The 19,530-nt window shown below is 43.9% G+C and overlaps 2 protein-coding genes across 2 annotated transcripts in view; both read right to left on the bottom strand.

Annotated features, from left to right (window-relative positions):
• Positions 1-2,330, bottom strand: part of LOC311106848 (choline/ethanolamine transporter flvcr2b-like) — a gene marked incomplete at its 3' end in the record, with an annotated part of 48,360 nt that extends 46,030 nt beyond the window's left edge. The window contains exon 1 of the mRNA XM_084149219.1: positions 556-2,330. Coding sequence (XP_084005345.1) covers positions 556-1,164 — 609 coding nt within the window. The 5' untranslated portion in view covers positions 1,165-2,330. The remainder of the gene's footprint in view (positions 1-555) is intronic.
• Positions 2,331-4,892: 2,562 nt separating this feature from the next.
• On the bottom strand, positions 4,893-13,884 carry LOC311106371 (basic leucine zipper transcriptional factor ATF-like). The gene is made up of 3 exons (XM_084148704.1): positions 13,815-13,884; positions 11,228-11,332; positions 4,893-5,407 (listed from the first exon to the last, which is right to left on the bottom strand). Exons 1-3 carry the CDS (start codon positions 13,881-13,883, stop codon positions 5,165-5,167), a joined length of 417 nt encoding a protein of 138 aa, XP_084004830.1. The 5' UTR covers position 13,884; the 3' UTR covers positions 4,893-5,164.
• Positions 13,885-19,530: the final 5,646 nt, after the last annotated feature.

The raw sequence follows: 19,530 nt of genomic DNA, 5'->3' as shown, positions 1-19,530 counted from the left end.
AACATGGGAACCTTACTTGGCAAATGGTCATGGGTCTCGAGGGAGTAAATGGAAAGTTTGACCGTTTTCCATGGAGATGGTTATGGTGCCTTGAGGGCTTTATGTCCTGTGATTACGCTATGGTCAGGTGACCCTATACATTGATCTCTCAAGCCAGGTCAGTTGGTCAGATGAATCTGTAACTGTGACGTTCACCTTTCAGGCCCGAAAAATAAGAGATTTTTCATGGTGGCTTGAACGTGTGGCTAGATGACTCTGTACACTGTTCTCCCAGTCTCGTCAGTGTGACAAATTAATAGGTGATGACATTGACCTTTCACCTTTGAGGGCGAAGGATGAGAGATGACCAACTGGCCAATATAGGCCGGCGGTGGCTTGATTCTTGCGTAACTGCGCAATGCCCAACTGCGTCAAATGGACACATTGGTGGAGTAATCTGGAACATTCCGATAAGTGACTAATCATTAAGATAGTTCAAAATGACTGAATACATAATCAAATAGCTACATCTGCAATTACTTTTTAACTTATTGGACCTTATACTACATAACATACCTGGTTTCCAAAGACCCCGATGGAGCAAGCGGTGGACACCTCCTCCGATCCGAACCACACCGAGGCGATCTTCGACGGCATCCCGAGGATAAACACCTGCGCAAGGGAACAGCAGAACTGTCCGAGCATGGTGACCGCGAACAGGTCGGGTCTCACGCTGGTCACTTTGATCCAAGTCCCCGCGCAATTCATGGCTGTAGCCACCAGCGCAATAACACGGAGACCCTTCTTATCCAGTAGCCAGGTGACTGGGAATATGAAGGGGATGTAAGTCAGCATGTATATCATTGACATCCAGTCTATGGTGAAAGACTCTACCCCGTAGAACTTCATGAAAATGTTGTTGATAATTCCGTACTGGATCCATTGGAACGAGTTGCAGAGAGAGTACGAGCTGAATAGCAACACGATGAACCATCGTCGCTTGTATAGTTTGATGGTTTGGGTTGTATCGTCGCCGTTCCGGTTGAGTTGTATCTTGTGCTCCATGCGCACGACCTCGCTGTCACCGGCAGACTTCATAATTGTCATGTTTCCCAGATCTGACACATTTTGATTGTCGTTGATTTCGCCATAAACCAAGGAAGGTTTTTCTTGTTCGCCGCTCATGTTGAAGTTGATTAATTAAGACGTGCTGGTGAATATCAATACAGACGCGTATGCCTCTCTCTTACATTTTAGTGAGAGTTCAGAGTAGCCTGACTATGCGACAGCTCCCAGATCTTTTGACAGTACTCTAGTTTTGGGACACAAGCCAAACCAGATACACCACCTCTCGAAGTTCACCCATCAGAAACTACAACAGACACCACTTTCTATTTGATGCCACGTTAGCAAATAAAGCAGTTTAAAGCAAAGACATTCCCTGAGATGAATATGTGAAGTTAATATTAGCTAAACAACCAAGAAATAATTCGAAGTGCAAAGGGTAGACTAGATAAATCACTCATAGGCTAAAATACAAGTAGCCTAGCTAGCCTGAATAGGCGAACTTTTTCCTGTTCCTGTTGTGCTGTTGTTGACAAAACAGTAGCCTACTTTCACAAGCAGTTCAAACTCAACATATGTAGCCCTACATTTGTTTTAAAAGAATGATTGGAGATGTCACTCAGGTCAGCGTCGAGCGAAGAATCAATGGGCGCCATTCGTTTTGCATGGCCAGCTGCCTCGGGTGAGTGGAGATTTCCCTTAAGGACCAATAGCGGAATTGTCTAAAACAGGGGTGACAATCTCATTCCATGGATGGCCTTTCAATTAAGCCCAAACCCACCAGGGGTGGGGAGTTCCTTACTAATTAGTGACCTTAATGCATTGCTCAAGTACAAGGGAAGAGCGAAACCCCGCAGACACTCGGCCCTCCGTGGAATGAGTTTGACACCTGTGGTCTAAAACGTTTAAAATCCGCTGACCGGGGCACCGGGCCATGCAAAACGAACACGTCTAATGTAAACGCCAGTTTTACGTCACCACGCAGGGCCAACCAACCCCCTGCCCATTGAACCCTCTCCGCCATCTGTGTTGAAATGTGGCACTGGGCAAGATAGGGGGAGGGGCTACATTTTGCAACCCGAACATCCGACTCTGGTCTGCCGACTAAAATCATTCACTTATCTATGCCAAATGTATATTTTTGTTGTTGGTGGTATAGGCCACACAACACAGTTCCACAAAACACCATCCACTGACCCGAGATAAAATACCACGCAACACAATACAGTAGTTTATAATCGAATAGAATATGGCGCTGTAATTAGAATAAAATAGATAATGTTATGTTACATGTTGAGAAAATGTAAGCAACCATTGGTCTGAAAACATGAGGCTTTCCACCCAACATCCCCTCTAAAGCGCGCGTGTAAGCGCAGCTCCCACGGGACTGCCAATCAGAGAGCAGAAGAAATGTCTGCCCACAGGGAGAAGCGGGAGATAGAACTTCACTCAACTTTCTAGAGTTTTCCCCTGCTAGTTAACACTATCATTGTTTCCCTTTACTGTGGCAATTGTGATCGAATCAACGCAATATTAGCCACTTTCAATGCAACATCCCGAAACAAAACGAAAACTAGGAGGCAGAATGCATAGGAGTAGGATTATATTGTGCACGACTCAGTGCATCCTCTAGACTGGTGCGGCATAGCCAATCAGAGCTGCAGTAGGCCTATATGCAAATAGACTATTGTCATAAATGGATCTGTGCCGTTTACTTTGAACTGGATTGTGTTTACAGCTGTGGTCACGAGTAGATATGCTTGTTTTGAGATCAAAGCAAGAGTTGCAAGTAGCCATGTTTTGTTCATATCTTTTGCTAGTTAGTGAGTTATTAGCCCAGTTATAGATCATTTGTAGTCAGCAATAGGGGAGTGATTACTTCCTACAAGAGCACAAAATGTGTGCATTTCTAGACATCTTTGAAAAGCAAGTCAGGTAAATAGCCTTTTTTGGTCTTAAAGGGGCAGCGTTGTATTTTGAGACAGGCTTGAATAAACTAAGTAGCCAATAGGCAGAGGGCAGCATAATTTGTCTGATTCTCTGTAATAATGGTATGGGAATAATAATGCGGTTTCTTGCATCAAACAACACACAACAACATTTTCAGTCACCTCCTTGTCTGAAGGACAAGTGGATTAACAGGTTAATGTCAAGCCATGCATGTTTTTTTCAAAAGTCTCATGGAATGTAGGCCTACATTGAACACCACACATTGGCTGCTACTGTAGGCTGAATGATAGAACAGCTATTTCCATGTTAAAATGTTATGGGATGCATTTTCTCCATTGTTTTTGATGGTAGGCCACTGATATGCCTACATTACGATCAAATAGCCACAGTAGCCTACTGGGCCACTGTTAAAACTGTAACTTAAAGCGGGTACAGCCTCAGTGTTCACAGTAAACACGCGCTGGAAGTTGCACAGAATTTTCACAACGTTCAAGTTTTCCCTCAGCAGACCTGAAATTTGCTCATTGCCGAAAACATTTGCTTCCAACCCTAAATTCACTATTTGCATTTTAAAACAATTTCAAACTTTCTATCTTTTATTTTTAAATGTACAGTAAGACAACATTTTAAAAAAATCATTTTCAATACAACATTAAAAAAAAAGTCTTTAAAAAAGTACAAGCACAATACTACTGATGGTAAACTAGACCCTGTAAGTCCTGTCTCAGTGCCAGTCCATAAGATAATCATTTATATCGGAGCATACAATGCCGTACCTTACCAAGGCTTACCCTTCATTACTTATAGATACACAGCGCCACCTTGTGACCGTTAAAAAATCGAAACACAATTTCAAGAGGATTCGAACGTAGATCCTTAAATTAGCAAAGTTATTATCAAACTGTACGTATCACTTAGGCAGAATATACATGTATTCATATCAAACTAGAAAAGCAGCACTGTTTTGTGAATGATTTTTTTTTTTTTTTTTTACACATCATTGAGTGATTCAAGCTATTTTTCAATGCTCCAATCAGTCATATGCAATAGTGGTAGTCCTGAGAATGAGAAATGCACACAAAACTAGGGCCGGGATGATACGAGTATCGCAATATTCTTTCCATGGCAAAAAATGGAAACAGGAAGCAAATCAAATTCTTTGGTCGATCAAAAACCTTCTGTTTGTAAAATATTGTGTGCTATAGCTTGGAAAATAAATAAATGTGACTCTGGACGACAACATGATGTTTGTTTCCAACATTAGGGCTGATTTCCTAAAGAAGTTAAATCTGCTTTGTGTTTTGTTTCCTTGCCACGATACTAACAAGTATCGCGATACCAGTATCGTCCCAGTCCTTGCGGCAACACGTTGTAATAGGCCTATATAAATGACTTGAAATGTAAAACGGAATAATTTCATTGTTGTATAAATAGCAATGGTACAATAAAAAATGTCCACAGAACTTTGTTCTGGGTAATATTTAATCATGCTGGTTTTCTGTCCTGTAGATATGGACTATTTGCATAGTCAAGCCATTGGTTCTATGGTCGAGTCATAGATGGTAATTTCACATCTATGTGCCTTTGGCTGTGTTTACACATGCAGCCCAATTCTGATCTTTTGCCACTAATTCGTCTTTTGACCAATCAGATCAGATCTTTTGCCAATAATTGGGCAAAATATCAGAATTTGGCTGCCTGTGTAAAAGCAGCATTTTTCATCTTTTAAAATCATAAAATAGTTGATCTGATACAAAGATACCATTCACGAGTGCTGCCTGTTCCACTGAAACAAAGACACCATTCACGAGTGCTGCCTGATCCACTGAAACAAAGACACCATTCACGAGTGCTGCCTGTTCCATTGAAACAAAGACACCATTCATGAGTGCTGCCTGTTCCATTGAAACAAAGATACCATTAATGAGTGCTGCCTGTTCCATTGAAACAAAGATACCATTAATGAGAGCTGCCTGTTCCATTGAAACAAAGATACCATTAATTCTGCCTAAAACACCAGTCTTTAACTTCATCCTGTTCAAGTGTAGCCTCTTGAAACCAGACTGACCTGGTTTAACGAGGCTAGTTCAAGTGGCTCTCTTCACCCACTTTACCAAGGTCAGTAAACCTCTCCAGCTTCTCTTTAGCACCCCCTGGTGGTCGGTGGTGATCAGTGCTGGTAGTGCGACACAGCGATGCTGTGCTGGTGGTGGAAAACACTGCTCCCGTGGTGGTGGGGGGAGACGGAGTGATGATGAGGGGAGTAGAGGAGGTCAGGGGTCATCTGGGGGGGCAGGCCGGTGCAGAGAGGCTCATGGGTAGTCAGGACGGAGGAGAGATACTTGGCCTCTTCTGTTAGTCTCTTCACCTCCTTCCTCAGAGCTGTGTTCTCCTTCTCCAGGTTCTCACTCTCCTGAAACAATAGGAACCAATCAATCAATGAAATGTATGTATAAAGGCCCTTTTACATCACTGGGTATTACAAAGTGCTTTACAGTAACCCAGCCTGTTTTACAGTAACCCAGCCTGCTTTACAGTAACCCAGCCTGCTTTACGGTAACCCAGCCTGCTTTACAGTAACCCAGCCTGCTTTACGGTAACCCAGCCTGCTTTACAGTAACCCACCCAGCTTTACAGTAACCCAGCCTGCTTTACAGTAACCCAGCCTGCTTTACAGTAACCCAGCCTGCTTTACAGTAACCCAGCCTGCTTTACAGCAACCCAGCCTGCTTTACAGTAACCCAGCCTGCTTTACAGTAACCCAGCATGCTTTACGGTAACCCAGCCTGCTTTACAGTAACCCAGCCTGCTTTACAGTAACCCAGCCTGCTTTACAGTAACCCAGCCTGCTTTACAGTAACCCAGCCTGCTTTACAGTAACCCAGCCTAGAACCCAAAGAGCAAGCTGCAGCACAGTAGCAAGGAAACTCCCTAGAAGGAGGAAACCTGCAGAGGAACTAGACTCAGGGGAGGCTCATTCTTATTTGGCAGACAGTTAATAGGAATCAGTCAAACTGAATAAATAAATGAATGAAGCTGATGACCTAATTATCAAATGGTCACAACTGAAATTTCAGTATGAATTCTTCTCTGTACAGTGAAAATACAATTAAACTATTTTGTGGCACTGCTATGCTGAATGCCAATGACCTGTATGGTTCGACCCTAGGTTACATGGATTACATCTCAGGTCATCGTTTAAACAACCAACGCATCATCAGTCTTTCTGTAACTTCAGCTTTGATGGGAAAAATGATTCAAAAGAAATCCCCCCTGCTGCTGTCATTCATTTGTCAACAAATAATCTTCTAATCTTTTCGTGCAGCAAGGCGTTTTTCTTCTGAACTCCACCATCAGATCTGGTTAGATTTCAGAGTCAATGACCTTTGTGGAAACCCAGTACGTGGGTGGTGGTGGTTGGTAGATCCAGTCTATGTGATTCTTCTATGTAAACCATCTGCTCTAGTTCTGTGAGGCGGCTTATTCATCAGCCCTCCCTCACAGAGCGTGTTAAGGGGGGACGGACCAATGTTGGCTCACCCCAGGCCTCATCACAGGGCGTGTTAGTCTAAGCATATTCTGTGGTTTTATGGTTTCTTCAACTCGCTTGATAAACAGGAAGTTGAATTTTCCCTCACTGTGACACGTTTCCTGTTTCCTGAGTAGTAGTCTCTCTCTCTCTCTCCTGTGTAAATAAGGTTTAGTAGTAGCCGTGGGCAGGAGGGGAGAGAACGTCTGTCATTTCTGGTAAAGGATCCGTGTCAGTGGGTTGTTAGGATAAGTGACGTGAGCGCTGGGGTTTACCCAGGCCTCCTCTAACCCTGGCCCTGTCTCGACCTTTAAAGGAACACAGTGGAACGATTCTATCTAACCTGTTTTGTTCCCCACACCTCTGGGAGTGAAAGGCCATGATCACCCACGGATACGCAGAGCTCGTACCTTAAACCCTGAACATCTGGCCCTGATAATGTGCAGGCCCACACTGTAATGGAACATTTATATACGTACATGGGGACCTCAGAGCAAAAGACATCAAAGAAAAATACAATGTTAAATTGTTGTAGATTTAACGAAATTGTCTTTCTAAACTACTGAAAAAAAACTATGTTCGACCAGCATTCTATTAAATACAGACATATTTCCTCAAGAGTTAAGAGTTGCACAGATGTCTTCTAGCAGCTCTAAATGCATTGATTTTGACATGATACCATAGACCTTATGAAGAAAGTGTCCTCAGCTGAACTGCATGGTGTCCCATTGATAAACACTACTCTCTTCAGAACTGCATGGTGTCCCATTGATAAACAATACTCTCTTCAGAACTGCATGGTGTCCCATTGATAAACACTACTCTCTTCAGAACTGCATGGTGTCCCATTGATAAACACTACTCTCTTCAGAACTGCATGGTGTCCCATTGATAAACAATACTCTCTTCAGAACTGCATGGTGTCCCATTGATAAACACTACTCTCTTCAGAACTGCATGGTGTCCCATTGATAAACACTACTCTCTTCAGAACTGCATGGTGTCCCATTGATAAACACTACTCTCTTCAGAACTGCATGGTGTCCCATTGATAAACACTACTCTCTTCAGAACTGCATGGTGTCCCATTGATAAACACTACTCTCTTCAGAACTGCATGGTGTCCCATTGATAAACACTACTCTCTTCAGAACTGCATGGTGTCCCATTGATAAACAATACTCTCTTCAGAACTGCATGGTGTCCCATTGATAAACACTACTCTCTTCAGAACTGCATGGTGTCCCATTGATAAACACTACCTCTCTTCAGAACTGCATGGTGTCCCATTGATAAACACTACTCTCTTCAGAACTGCATGGTGTCCCATTGATAAACACTACTCTCTTCAGAACTGCATGGTGTCCCATTGATAAACACTACTCTCTTCAGAACTGCATGGTGTCCCATTGATAAACACTACTCTCTTCAGAACTGCATGGTGTCCCATTGATAAACACTACTCTCTTCAGAACTGCATGGTGTCCCATTGATAAACACTACTCTCTTCAGAACTGCATGGTGTCCCATTGATAAACAATACTCTCTTCAGAACTGCATGGTGTCCCATTGATCAACTCTACCTCTCTTCAGCAACACTAACCGCTAAGACTAAATGTATTTGTAGCTTCTACAAACGGAAATAGGTGTTCTCTACTAGACTTTACAGAGCGACAGCAGTGAAAGTCAGTGACTAAAACCCAGCCAGTCAATGAACAGAAAGAGACGTTGAAATGAAAGTGATTGTGTTCTTTTCACTTTGACTACACCTGAAATACCTCCAGTCACGTGCTTGTATGACCTGCTGTATTACTGCTGCTAAGTGCATCCCAAATAACCCCCTTATTCCTCTATGAAGTGCACTACTTTTGTCCAGAGCCCTGGTCAAAAGTAGTGCACTACATAGGGAATAGGGTGCTATTTGGGGATGCAGACCTAGTCTGCTTCAGAGAACAACGGGTGTAGAGTCGTATTGCTTCTGCTAGTCTGCTACATAGAACTACCACAGCAGATAGGAAAAAAACTGGGAAAACAAATTTTTTGATATTAACATTCAGTGTAATAATTATTAGTAATCATTCTGATGCCCCCACATGTGATAATGAATACTCAGCACCGCAGCAAACAGGCAGAGATCTGGCCACGGTTGCGTCCCAAATACAACCTATTCCCTATTTAGTGCATTTATTTTGACCAGGGCTCATAGGTATCAGAATCAGAAGTAGTGCACTATATAGGGAATATGGTGCCATTTGGGATTAACCCTAAGTGTTGAGCCCAACAGAAGCCACGATGACACATCACCACATGGTCCATCAGCACTTTGTCAATATCATCTCATACAGACCAACACAGACCAACACAGATCAACACAGACCAACACAGACCAACACAGACCCACACAGATCAACACAGACCAACACAGACCAACACAGACCAACACAGACCAACACAGATCAACACCAACTAACACAGATCAACACAGATCAACACCAACTAACACAGATCAACACAGATCAACACCAACCAACACAGATAAAACACAGATCAACACAGACCAACACAGATAAAACACAGATCAACACCAACTAACACAGATCAACACAGATCAACACCAACCAACACAGATCAACACCAACCAACACAGATCAACACCAACCAACACAGATCAACACAGATCAACACCAATCAACACAGACCAACACAGATTTCAACAACACAGTTTCTTCTTTATAACCTTATCATAGTGGTTCACTGGGTAAATGGTCCCTGCGATTTGAAGGACTTGAAAATAAAGCTCCGCTGTGTTCCCCCGGCCCAGTAAATCAATAATCAATGATCCGTCTGGCTGTCTGATTACTACATAACCAGTCTGATCCGTCTGGCTGTCTGATTACTACATAACCAGTCTGATCCGTCTGGCTGTCTGATTACTACATAACCAGTCTGATCCGTCTGGCTGTCTGATTACTACATAACCAGTCTGATCCGTCTGGCTGTCTGATTACTACATAACCAGTCTGATCCGTCTGGCTGTCTGATTACTACATAACCAGTCTGATCCGTCTGGCTGTCTGATTACTACATAACCAGTCTGATCCGTCTGGCTGTCTGATTACTACATAACCAGTCTGATCCGTCTGGCTGTCTGATTACTACATAACCAGTCTGATCCGTCTGGCTGTCTGATTACTACATAACCAGTCTGATCCGTCTGGCTGTCTGATTACTACATAACCAGTCTGATCCGTCTGGCTGTCTGATTACTACATAACCAGTCTGATCCGTCTGGCTGTCTGATTACTACATAACCAGTCTGATCCGTCTGGCTGTCTGATTACTACATAACCAGTCTGATCCGTCTGGCTGTCTGATTACTACATAACCAGTCTGATCCGTCTGGCTGTCTGATTACTACATAACCAGTCTGTTACTGACTTGTTGTAGCCTGAGTGCCAGTCTGTTTGTGCTATCATGCCCACTCCTTGTTTGGCTTGACAATGAGCAATGGAGTTGGCAAGAGCACAAACAGATCTGGGACCAGGCTATAGAAGGAGACAACAGATCTGGGACCAGGCTATAGAAGAAGACAACAGATCTGGGACCAGGCTATAGAAGGAGACAACAGATCTGGGACCAGGCTATAGAAGGAGACAACAGATCTGGGACCAGGCTATAGAAGGAGACAACAAATCTGGGACCAGGCTATAGAAGGAGATAACAGACCTGGGACCAGGCTTAGAAGGAGACAACAGATCTGGGACCAGGCTATAGAAGGAGATAACAGACCTGGGACCAGGCTTAGAAGGAGACAACAGATCTGGGACCAGGCTATAGAAGGAGACAACAGATCTTGGTCCAGGCTTAGAAGGAGACAACAGATCTGGGACCAGGCTATAGAAGGAGATAACAGACCTGGGACCAGGCTTAGAAGGAGACAACAGATCTGGGACCAGGCTATAGAAGGAGACAACAGATCTTGGACCAGGCTTAGAAGGAGACAACAGATCTGGGACCAGGCTATAGAAGGAGACAACGGGCGGCAGGTAGCTTAGTGGGTAAGAGCGTTGTGCCAGTAACCGTTGTGCCAGTAACCGAAAGGTCGCTGGTTCTAATCCCTGAGCCGACTAGGTGAAAAATCTGTCGATGTGCCCTTAAGCAAGGCACTTAACCCTAATTGCTCATGTAAGTCGCTCTGGATAAGAGCGTCTGCTAAATGACTAAAATGTAAAATGTAAACAGATCTGGGACCAGGCTATAGAAGGAGACAACAGATCTGGGACCAGGCTTTTAGAGGTTATAAATCGGCTTTTGGGGTGACCTGCCAAAGTTTGCAACTTCACCATGCAGGTTTTGGGAACACTGCATGGGTAGACTGTGTATTTATTTTATTCAGGCCACAATTGACTCACTGCTAGATTGCCAATGCCAAGCCCAGTCGTACTTGGATATGGTGCCATACACAGGGCCTGGTGGATAGTCATCCTAACTCATAGCCAGACATGGTGCACGCATCGGTGTGTTGCATTGTGGGTAGTCCTCCTAACTCATAGCCAGACATGGCGCACGCATCAGTGTGTTGCATTGTGGGTAGTCCTCCTAACTCATAGCCAGACATGCATCAGTGTGTTGCATTGTGGGTAGTCCTCCTAACTCATAGCCAGACATGCATCGGTGTGTTGCATTGTGGGTAGTCCTCCTCACCAGGTGTAGACTGTCTGCCTTCTGGGTCTGTCTCATCCTGCTCTTCTGGGCAGCGATACGGTTCTTCTCCCTTCTCATCACTTTCTTTATGTTGTCTGAGGAGCCCTGGGGAGAGACACGGGGAAGAGTCATCTTCCTGACAGGACGGTAACTGTTGCCCACCCCAACTAACTTACACTAACGGGTGGAGTATTAGGGTTCATTCCAATATACAGTAGATATTATAGATTGAAAATGTATAATCATGCATAACAATATTGACAGTTCTAGGATGAGACATCTCTCTGGTGCATGGCTTGACTGACGCATCATTTCTACAAAGCTGAGTTATTCTGATACCATGAGAACTGAAGTATTCAGGACATGAAACAAGGCGTGATCTGAGACCCACCCCAAACCAACCCTTCCCTGCAGGTGCAATATTGCAATGTTAAGTCTATCAGCTCATCCCTTCATCAAACGGCCTTGATTCCCAGACCACACCTACAGTGGGGAAAAAATGTATTTAGTCAGCCACCAATTGTGCAAGTTCTCCCACTTAAAAAGATGAGAGAGGCCTGTAATTTTCATCATAGGTACACGTCAACTATGACAGACAAAATGAGGAAAAAAAATCCAGAAAATCACATTGTAGGATTTTAAATGAATTTATTTGCAAATTATGGTGGGAAATAAGTATTTGGTCAATAACAAAAGTTTCTCAATACTTTGTTATATACCCTTTGTTGGCAATGACACAGGTCAAACGTTTTCTGTAAGTCTTCACACACTGTTGCTGGTATTTTGGCCCATTCCTCCATGCAGATCTCCTCTAGAGCAGTGATGTTTTGGGGCTGTCGCTGGGCAACACGGACTTTCAACTCCCTCCAAAGATTTTCTATGAGGTTGAGATCTGGAGACTGGCTAGGCCACTCCAGGACCTTGAAATGCTTCTTACGAAGCCACTCCTTCGTTGCCCGGGCGGTGTGTTTGGGATCATTGTCATGCTGAAAGACCCAGCCACGTTTCATCTTCAATGCCCTTGCTGATGGAAGGAGGTTTTCACTCAAAATCTCACGATACATGGCCCCATTCATTCTTTCCTTTACACGGATCAGTCGTCCTGGTCCCTTTGCAGAAAAACAGCCCCAAAGCATGATGTTTCCACCCCCATGCTTCACAGTAGGTATGATGTTCTTTGGATGCAACTCAGCATTCTTTGTCCTCCAAACATGACGAGTTGAGTTTTTACCAAAAAGTTATATTTTGGTTTCATCTGACCATATGACATTCTCCCAATCCTCTTCTGGATCATCCAAATGCACTCTAGCAGACTTCAGACGGGCCTGGACATGTACTGGCTTAAGCAGGGGGACACGTCTGCAGGATTTGAGTCCCTGGTGGCGTAGTGTGTTACTGATGGTAGGCTTTGTTACTTTGGTCCCAGCTCTCTGCAGGTCATTCACTAGGTCCCCCCGTGTGGTTCTGGGATTTTTGCTCACCGTTCTTGTGATCATTTTGACCCCACGGGGTGAGATCTTGCGTGGAGCCCCAGATCGAGGGAGATTATCAGTGGTCTTGTATGTCTTCCATTTCCTAATAATTGCTCCCACAGTTGATTTCTTCAAACCAAGCTGCTTACCTATTGCAGATTCAGTCTTCCCAGCCTGGTGCAGGTCTACAATTTTGTTTCTGGAGTCCTTTGACAGCTCTTTGGTCTTGGCCATAGTGGAGTTTGGAGTGTGACTGTTTGAGGTTGTGGACAGGTGTCTTTTATACTGATAACAAGTTCAAACAGGTGCCATTAATACAGGTAACGAGTGGAGGACAGAGGAGCCTCTTAAAGAATAAGTTACAGGTCTGTGAGAGCCAGAAATCTTGCTTGTTTGTAGGTGACCAAATACTTATTTTCCACCATAATTTGCAAATAAATTCATTAAAAATCCTACAATGTGATTTTCTGGATTTTTTTTTCTCAATTTATCTGTCATAGTTGACGTGTACCTATGATGAAAATTACAGGCCTCTCTCATCTTTTTAAGTGGGAAAACTTGCACAATTGGTGGCTGACTAAATACTTTTTTTCCCCACTGTACATTTACAAATAACTGTTGTCAAGGAAACTCCTCATTGTTGTACTACATGATTCTACATTTCTGCACGATTCAAAATTTTTACATGATTCTACATTTCTGCATGATACTACATTTCAATCTAAAGCAAAATACTATGGAAGAAGACACGTCCTAGATGCCCAATCGTAAAAACCAACCAGACCCGCCAAAACATGTCATTTAACAAGCCAATGTGTGCATGAGAGAGAGAGAGAGAGACAGAGAGAGCGAGAGAGAGTTGAAAATGACCACAGTAAAGACAAAAATGAGTGTCAACCCAATACAGAGCACATGATAAGAGTATGATTGTGATGATTACTCCTCGACAATATGTTATTGAAAACACGTGACTGTAAATGCCCCATCTGTCTGTAAATTGAAATGATGTACCAAGCAATAAATCTACCATGTCTAAACATCCCAATGATAACACGTCATAACTGAATAAATGCTATAAAGAGAGAAGGTAATAGATAGTGAAAGGTTGTCCATACCCTCCTGCTGCCCGCCGGCGAAGGGGATTTAGTGTAACTGGAATCATTGCTGTCAGAGCTGTGAGCCATAGCCAACCACGTTGCCCCAAACCCTGTTCCTCTCACCACTTCTGCTTTTTATTTGTGTCTGTATCGCTGTGTGTGTGTGCAGCAGAGAGAGTGTGCTACGCTGAACTTGGTTGGTCGCTTAATGAGTAAGAACTAGTTCTCTCCTCTTTCTCTTTCTCTCTCTCACTCCTCTATTCACTCACTCTCTCTCTATACCTATCTCTCTCCTGCCCTCCCTCCCTCCCTCTCTCTCTCTCTCTCTCTCTCTCTCTCTCTCTTTCTCTCTCACACACACACACACACCCCTATCTCCACACACACACACACACACATTATGTCTGCCTAATTAGCAGCCAGCGTCTGATGTGGTTTCTGGTTAAAAAAAAAAGAAAAACAGGGTTAGTGACACCAGACTGGAAGTCACATGACCCTTGGAAATTTTGCATAGCGGTATGAACCTATAGGGGGCATGTCTACTATCAAGTAAACCCCACAGGAACCCCGTTCTTCTATCTACAGCGGGGAATATATCATATTCTCAGTACACGGACTGATCATGCAATTAGCCTGACTGGAATATTAGGAGGTAGAATGGTAGAATGAGACACTGTTACCAGAGGAGGCTGCTGAGGGGAGGACGGCTCATAATAATGGCTGGAACGGAGCAAATGGAACGGCATCAGACCACGTGTTTGATGTATTTGATACCATTCCGCTGATTCCACTCCAGCCATTACCACGAGCCCGTCCTCCCCAATTAAGGTGCCAACAACCTCCTATGACTGTTATACACAGTTTCATAGAGAGAGAGACGGTGATTATCAAATTAGATATATTTTCATATGAATACAGCAATAAAATGGGCCAGGAATGAAGAAATCTAATTGTTCCATATTAGATACAAATATTTATCCTGGTCCCAGATCTGTTTTGTGCTCTTGCCAACTCCTTTGCTGTCATTGTCAAGTCAAACAAGCACAGATCTGACAGCAGCCTAACACATACTGGCTACAAAAAGAAGGATGGGCATTCCTTCACCTGCTAACAGAGCATCTACCGTACTGAAGTTTAGATAGACACTCCCCCCATGGATGACTGGGTCAGAGTATCTACCGTACTGAAGTTTAGATACTCCCCATGGATGACTGGGTCAGAGTATCTACCGTACTGAAGTTTAGATAGACACTCCCCCCATGGATGACTGGGTCAGAGTATCTACCGTACTGAAGTTTAGATACTCCCCATGGATGACTGGGTCTCTCACACATTTGCACATAGCTTTGGGGTTTCCACCAGCCTACTCTACTCCCATCTCAGCGGCACCTCACCAGCTGCAGGGGGATAGTCACAGGGGGGGGGGGTGAGACCTAGCATGCATACCAAATGGCACCCTATGGACCCTGGTCAAAAGTAGTGCACTATAAAGGGAAAAGGGTGCCATTTGAGGTGAGACCCAGTCAACCATCCAGGTATGTATGGGGAGAACTAGTGGGGCTCCCCTCCTCCCTGCCCTATGAAACTCCTCTCTGCTTTTACTGTAATGGACTGTTTACAAGGTGACTGGAACCCATCGATAAGAAACTCCTCTCTGCTTTTACTGTAAAGGGCTAAGTGTAATATAACTGGAAGTTATATCGATATGAAAGTCAGGATTATTTTTTGGCACATTTGGGATCTTAAAAAAATATATATATATCACTTTTACTATCAGAGGACGGACTACATTGGTAAATACTGGAATAGCCTGTGTGTGTGTCTGTGTGTGTCTGTGTGTGTGTGTGTGTCTGTGTGTCTGTCTGTGTGTGTGTGTGTGTGTGTGTGTGTCTGTGTGTGTGTGTCTGTGTGTGTGTGTCATCATCTTCTTGCTGTTCCTGTGTATTTCATCAGAAACCTACACCATGAAATACTGTATTTTATATGTCCTCTAGTCTACTACATAGGCAACATGTAACCTTACGTGGAAGGTTTCACTTCATAATGTTTCCACCATTTTGAAGTTATTGTTGTTGTTGTTGTTTTGGGTTGTTGTTGTTGTTGTTGTTTCACACGGTAGCATGAAAAGAAAACCCTCAGACCCAAACAGCGTCTGCTAGAAGAATCCACCACAGAGAAACATGTTCTGCCTTCACAGGCATTCAGAAGAGCTTAACGGACAAGACCAGAATCCAACCCAATATGTACCCTATTCTCTTTTTAATGCACTACTTTAGACCAGGGCCCATGGTGAAAGTAGTTGCTGCACTATATGGAATAGGGTCAGGCCCTGGTCGGTGTTGATCTGTATCGGATCTGAAACCCCCCACTTTTAGAGAAAAGTCCCTGTGCTGTGGTCACTCCATTCCTGGGAAAATCACCGTAGGAGGCGTACGGACGTTTCAACTAACCACAACCAGATGAATCACTGTGGAGAATTTAACCTTTGATCAGTAGATCTTTATTCAGATAGCTGTGGTTTTAACACAGCAAAGCATCTGAGAACATCGTTGAATTAATGTAGGCCTAATAATTGACCCTTCACTAAGCCCCACCCCAGAATGTTGGGTAACCAATCAAAGCATTCCAATGGATGGCAACTGCCGTGAAGTCCAATACCTCTGACATGGTCACGTTTAAAGGGGGAACGGAAACACCGTCAGTGCTATCTGGGATCCTTGGGACGTCCATACCCTAAACCCTAACCCCTACCCTTACCCTAACCATAACCTAACCCAAAACTTAACCCTTACCTTAACCATTTTCTATTTAAACTTCAATGGGATAGGGACGTCCCAAGGATACCGGATAGCATGGACCATGGAAACACTAGGCTTTAGAACACCAGCTAACTGTAAAAAGCCATATTGGCATTGTTGCATCTCTGGCAGGATTTCCCCAAAACTGGCTGAAAGACTATGAACTCTGCATGCATTAATGAGCTACATTTGCTGGTGTCAAACCATATATGAAAACCTGATGTATATTTTGAAAGCTGAGAAACAGCCCTTTCAAATGATATGACATACAATAGCACCACAACAATCTAATGGTAATCAGTCAAGAAGAAAAAAACACCTGTGAAAATGTGTATATTATATGAAAATCTACGCTTTTTTCCCAAACAACTGACTGGGTCAGAGTATCTACCGTACTGAAGTTTAGATAGACACTCCCCCCATGGATGACTGGGTCAGAGTATCTACCGTACTGAAGTTTAGATAGACACTCCCCCCATGGATGACTGGGTCAGAGTATCTACCGTACTGAAGTTTAGATACTCCCCATGGATGACTGGGTCTCTCACACATTTGCACATAGCTTTGGGGTTTCCACCAGCCTACTCTACTCCCATCTCAGCGGCACCTCACCAGCTGCAGGGGGATAGTCACAGGGGGGGTGAGACCTAGCATGCATACCAAATGGCACCCTATGGACCCTGGTCAAAAGTAGTGCACTATAAAGGGAAAAGGGTGCCATTTGAGGTGAGACCCAGTCAACCATCCAGGTATTTATGAGGAGAACTAGTGGGGCTCCCCTCCTCCCTTCCCTTAGAAACTGTAATGGACTGTTTACAAGGTGACTGGAACCCATCGATAAGAAACTCCTCTCAGCTTTACTGCCATTTAAACAACTTCCTAATGAAGATAGTTTTACTCTATGTTTTATTTTGTAAAGATTTAAAATCTGAAATCAGAATAGTAATACTTTTTTACTGTGAATGAGTTACAGCCGTTTTAGTGAACGGTGGTATTTTTCTAGAATTCTATGGAATGTTCCGTTATCAGACACTTCCTTGTCTGGATTGTATATTAAACACATTCACACTGAGTGTCCAAACCATTAGGCGCACCTTCCTAATGGGGAGTTGCTCCCCCCTTTTGCCCTCAGAACAGCCTCAATTCGTCGGGGCGTGGACTCTACAAGGTGTTCCAAAGCGTTCCACCCGGATTCCGGCCCACGTTGACGTCAATGTTTCCAGCTGACTGGATGTCCTTTGGGTGGTGGACCATTCTTGATACACACAGGAAACTGTTGAGCGTGAAAAACCCAGCTGCGTTGCAGTTCTTGACACACTCAAACCGGTGCGCCTGGCACCTACTACCGTACCCCGTTCAAAGGCACTTAAATATTTTGTCTTGCCCGTTCACCCTCTGAAAAGCACACAAAGACAATCCATGTCTCAGTTGTCTTAAGGCCTAGAAATCCTTCTTTAACCTGTCTCCTCCCCTTCATCTACACTGATTTGAAGTGGATTAAACAGGTGACATCAATAAGGGATCTTATCTTTCACCTGGATTCACCTGGTCAGTCGTGTGTCATGGAACGATCCGGTGTTCCTAATGTTTTGTACACTCAGTGTATCTGTATCAAAACATTACAAATGGCATTTGGCAACATCTGATAAGGAAAGACATTCACAAATAATATAATGTTAATAAATCAAGAACTTTGAGGGGAATACGTCGTCTCATTCAACATTGGCATTACTAAATAGAATAAGAATAGGTAATAGATAATATTTGGTTTTTACAACTTAAATGTCTTTCATTCAATAGGCCTGTAGGCTAATACAGGAATAGTCAGAATGGGAACAAATTAAAAGCATGGGGGGGGAAGGCTAAATGACCAATGACAATCTGAGATACTGGGTAAAGACCAGGAGTCCCTTCACTGTGACCAGTGACAATCTGAGATACTGGGTGAAGACCAGGAGTCCCTTCACTATGACCAGTGACAATCTGAGCAACTGGGTGAAGACCAGGAGTCCCTTCACTATGACCAATGACAATCTGAGATACTGGGTGAAGACCAGGAGTCCCTTCACTATGACCAGTGACAATCTGAGCAACTGGGTGAAGACCAGGAGTCCCTTTACTATGACCAGTGACAATCTGAGATACTGGGTGAAGACTAGGAGTCCCTTTACTAATGCCTGTGTCTGCAATGAGTCACACTAACACAACTTCAGTCCCCTACGATGCATAACTGCTTTCCCTTGCATTCTGGTGCAACACAAACAAACCACATTGACTCTGCACCGGTACCCCCCTGTATATAGCCTCCCTACTGTTATTTCCCATTGACTCTGTACCGGTACCCCCCTGTATATAGCCTCCCTACTGTTATTTCCCATTGACTCTGTACCGGTACCCCCCTGTATATAGCCTCCCTACTGTTATTTCCCATTGACTCTGTACCGGTACCCCCCTGTATATAGCCTCCCTACTGTTATTTCCCATTGACTCTGTACCGGTACCCCCCTGTATATAGCCTCCCTACTGTTATTTCCCATTGACTCTGTACCGGTACCCCCCGGTATATAGCCTCCCTACTGTTATTTCCCATTGACTCTGTACCGGTACCCCCCTGTATATAGCCTCCCTACTGTTATTTCCCATTGACTCTGTACCGGTACCCCCCTGTATATAGCCTCCCTACTGTTATTTCCCATTGACTCTGTACCGGTACCCCCCTGTATATAGCCTCCCTACTGTTATTTCCCATTGACTCTGTACCGGTACCCCCTGTATATAGCCTCCCTACTGTTATTTCCCATTGACTCTGTACCGGTACCCCCCTGTATATAGCCTCCCTACTGTTATTTCCCATTGACTCTGTACCGGTACCCCCCTGTATATAGCCTCCCTACTGTTATTTCCCATTGACTCTGTACCGGTACCCCCTGTATATA

This window comes from Coregonus lavaretus (genome assembly GCF_964263955.1).
Source record: "Coregonus lavaretus genome assembly, chromosome: 31".
Classification (NCBI taxonomy): Eukaryota; Metazoa; Chordata; class Actinopteri; order Salmoniformes; family Salmonidae; genus Coregonus; species Coregonus lavaretus.
The sequence above is the reverse complement of the archived record's forward strand: the minus strand, read 5'-3'. Positions and strand labels throughout refer to the sequence as shown.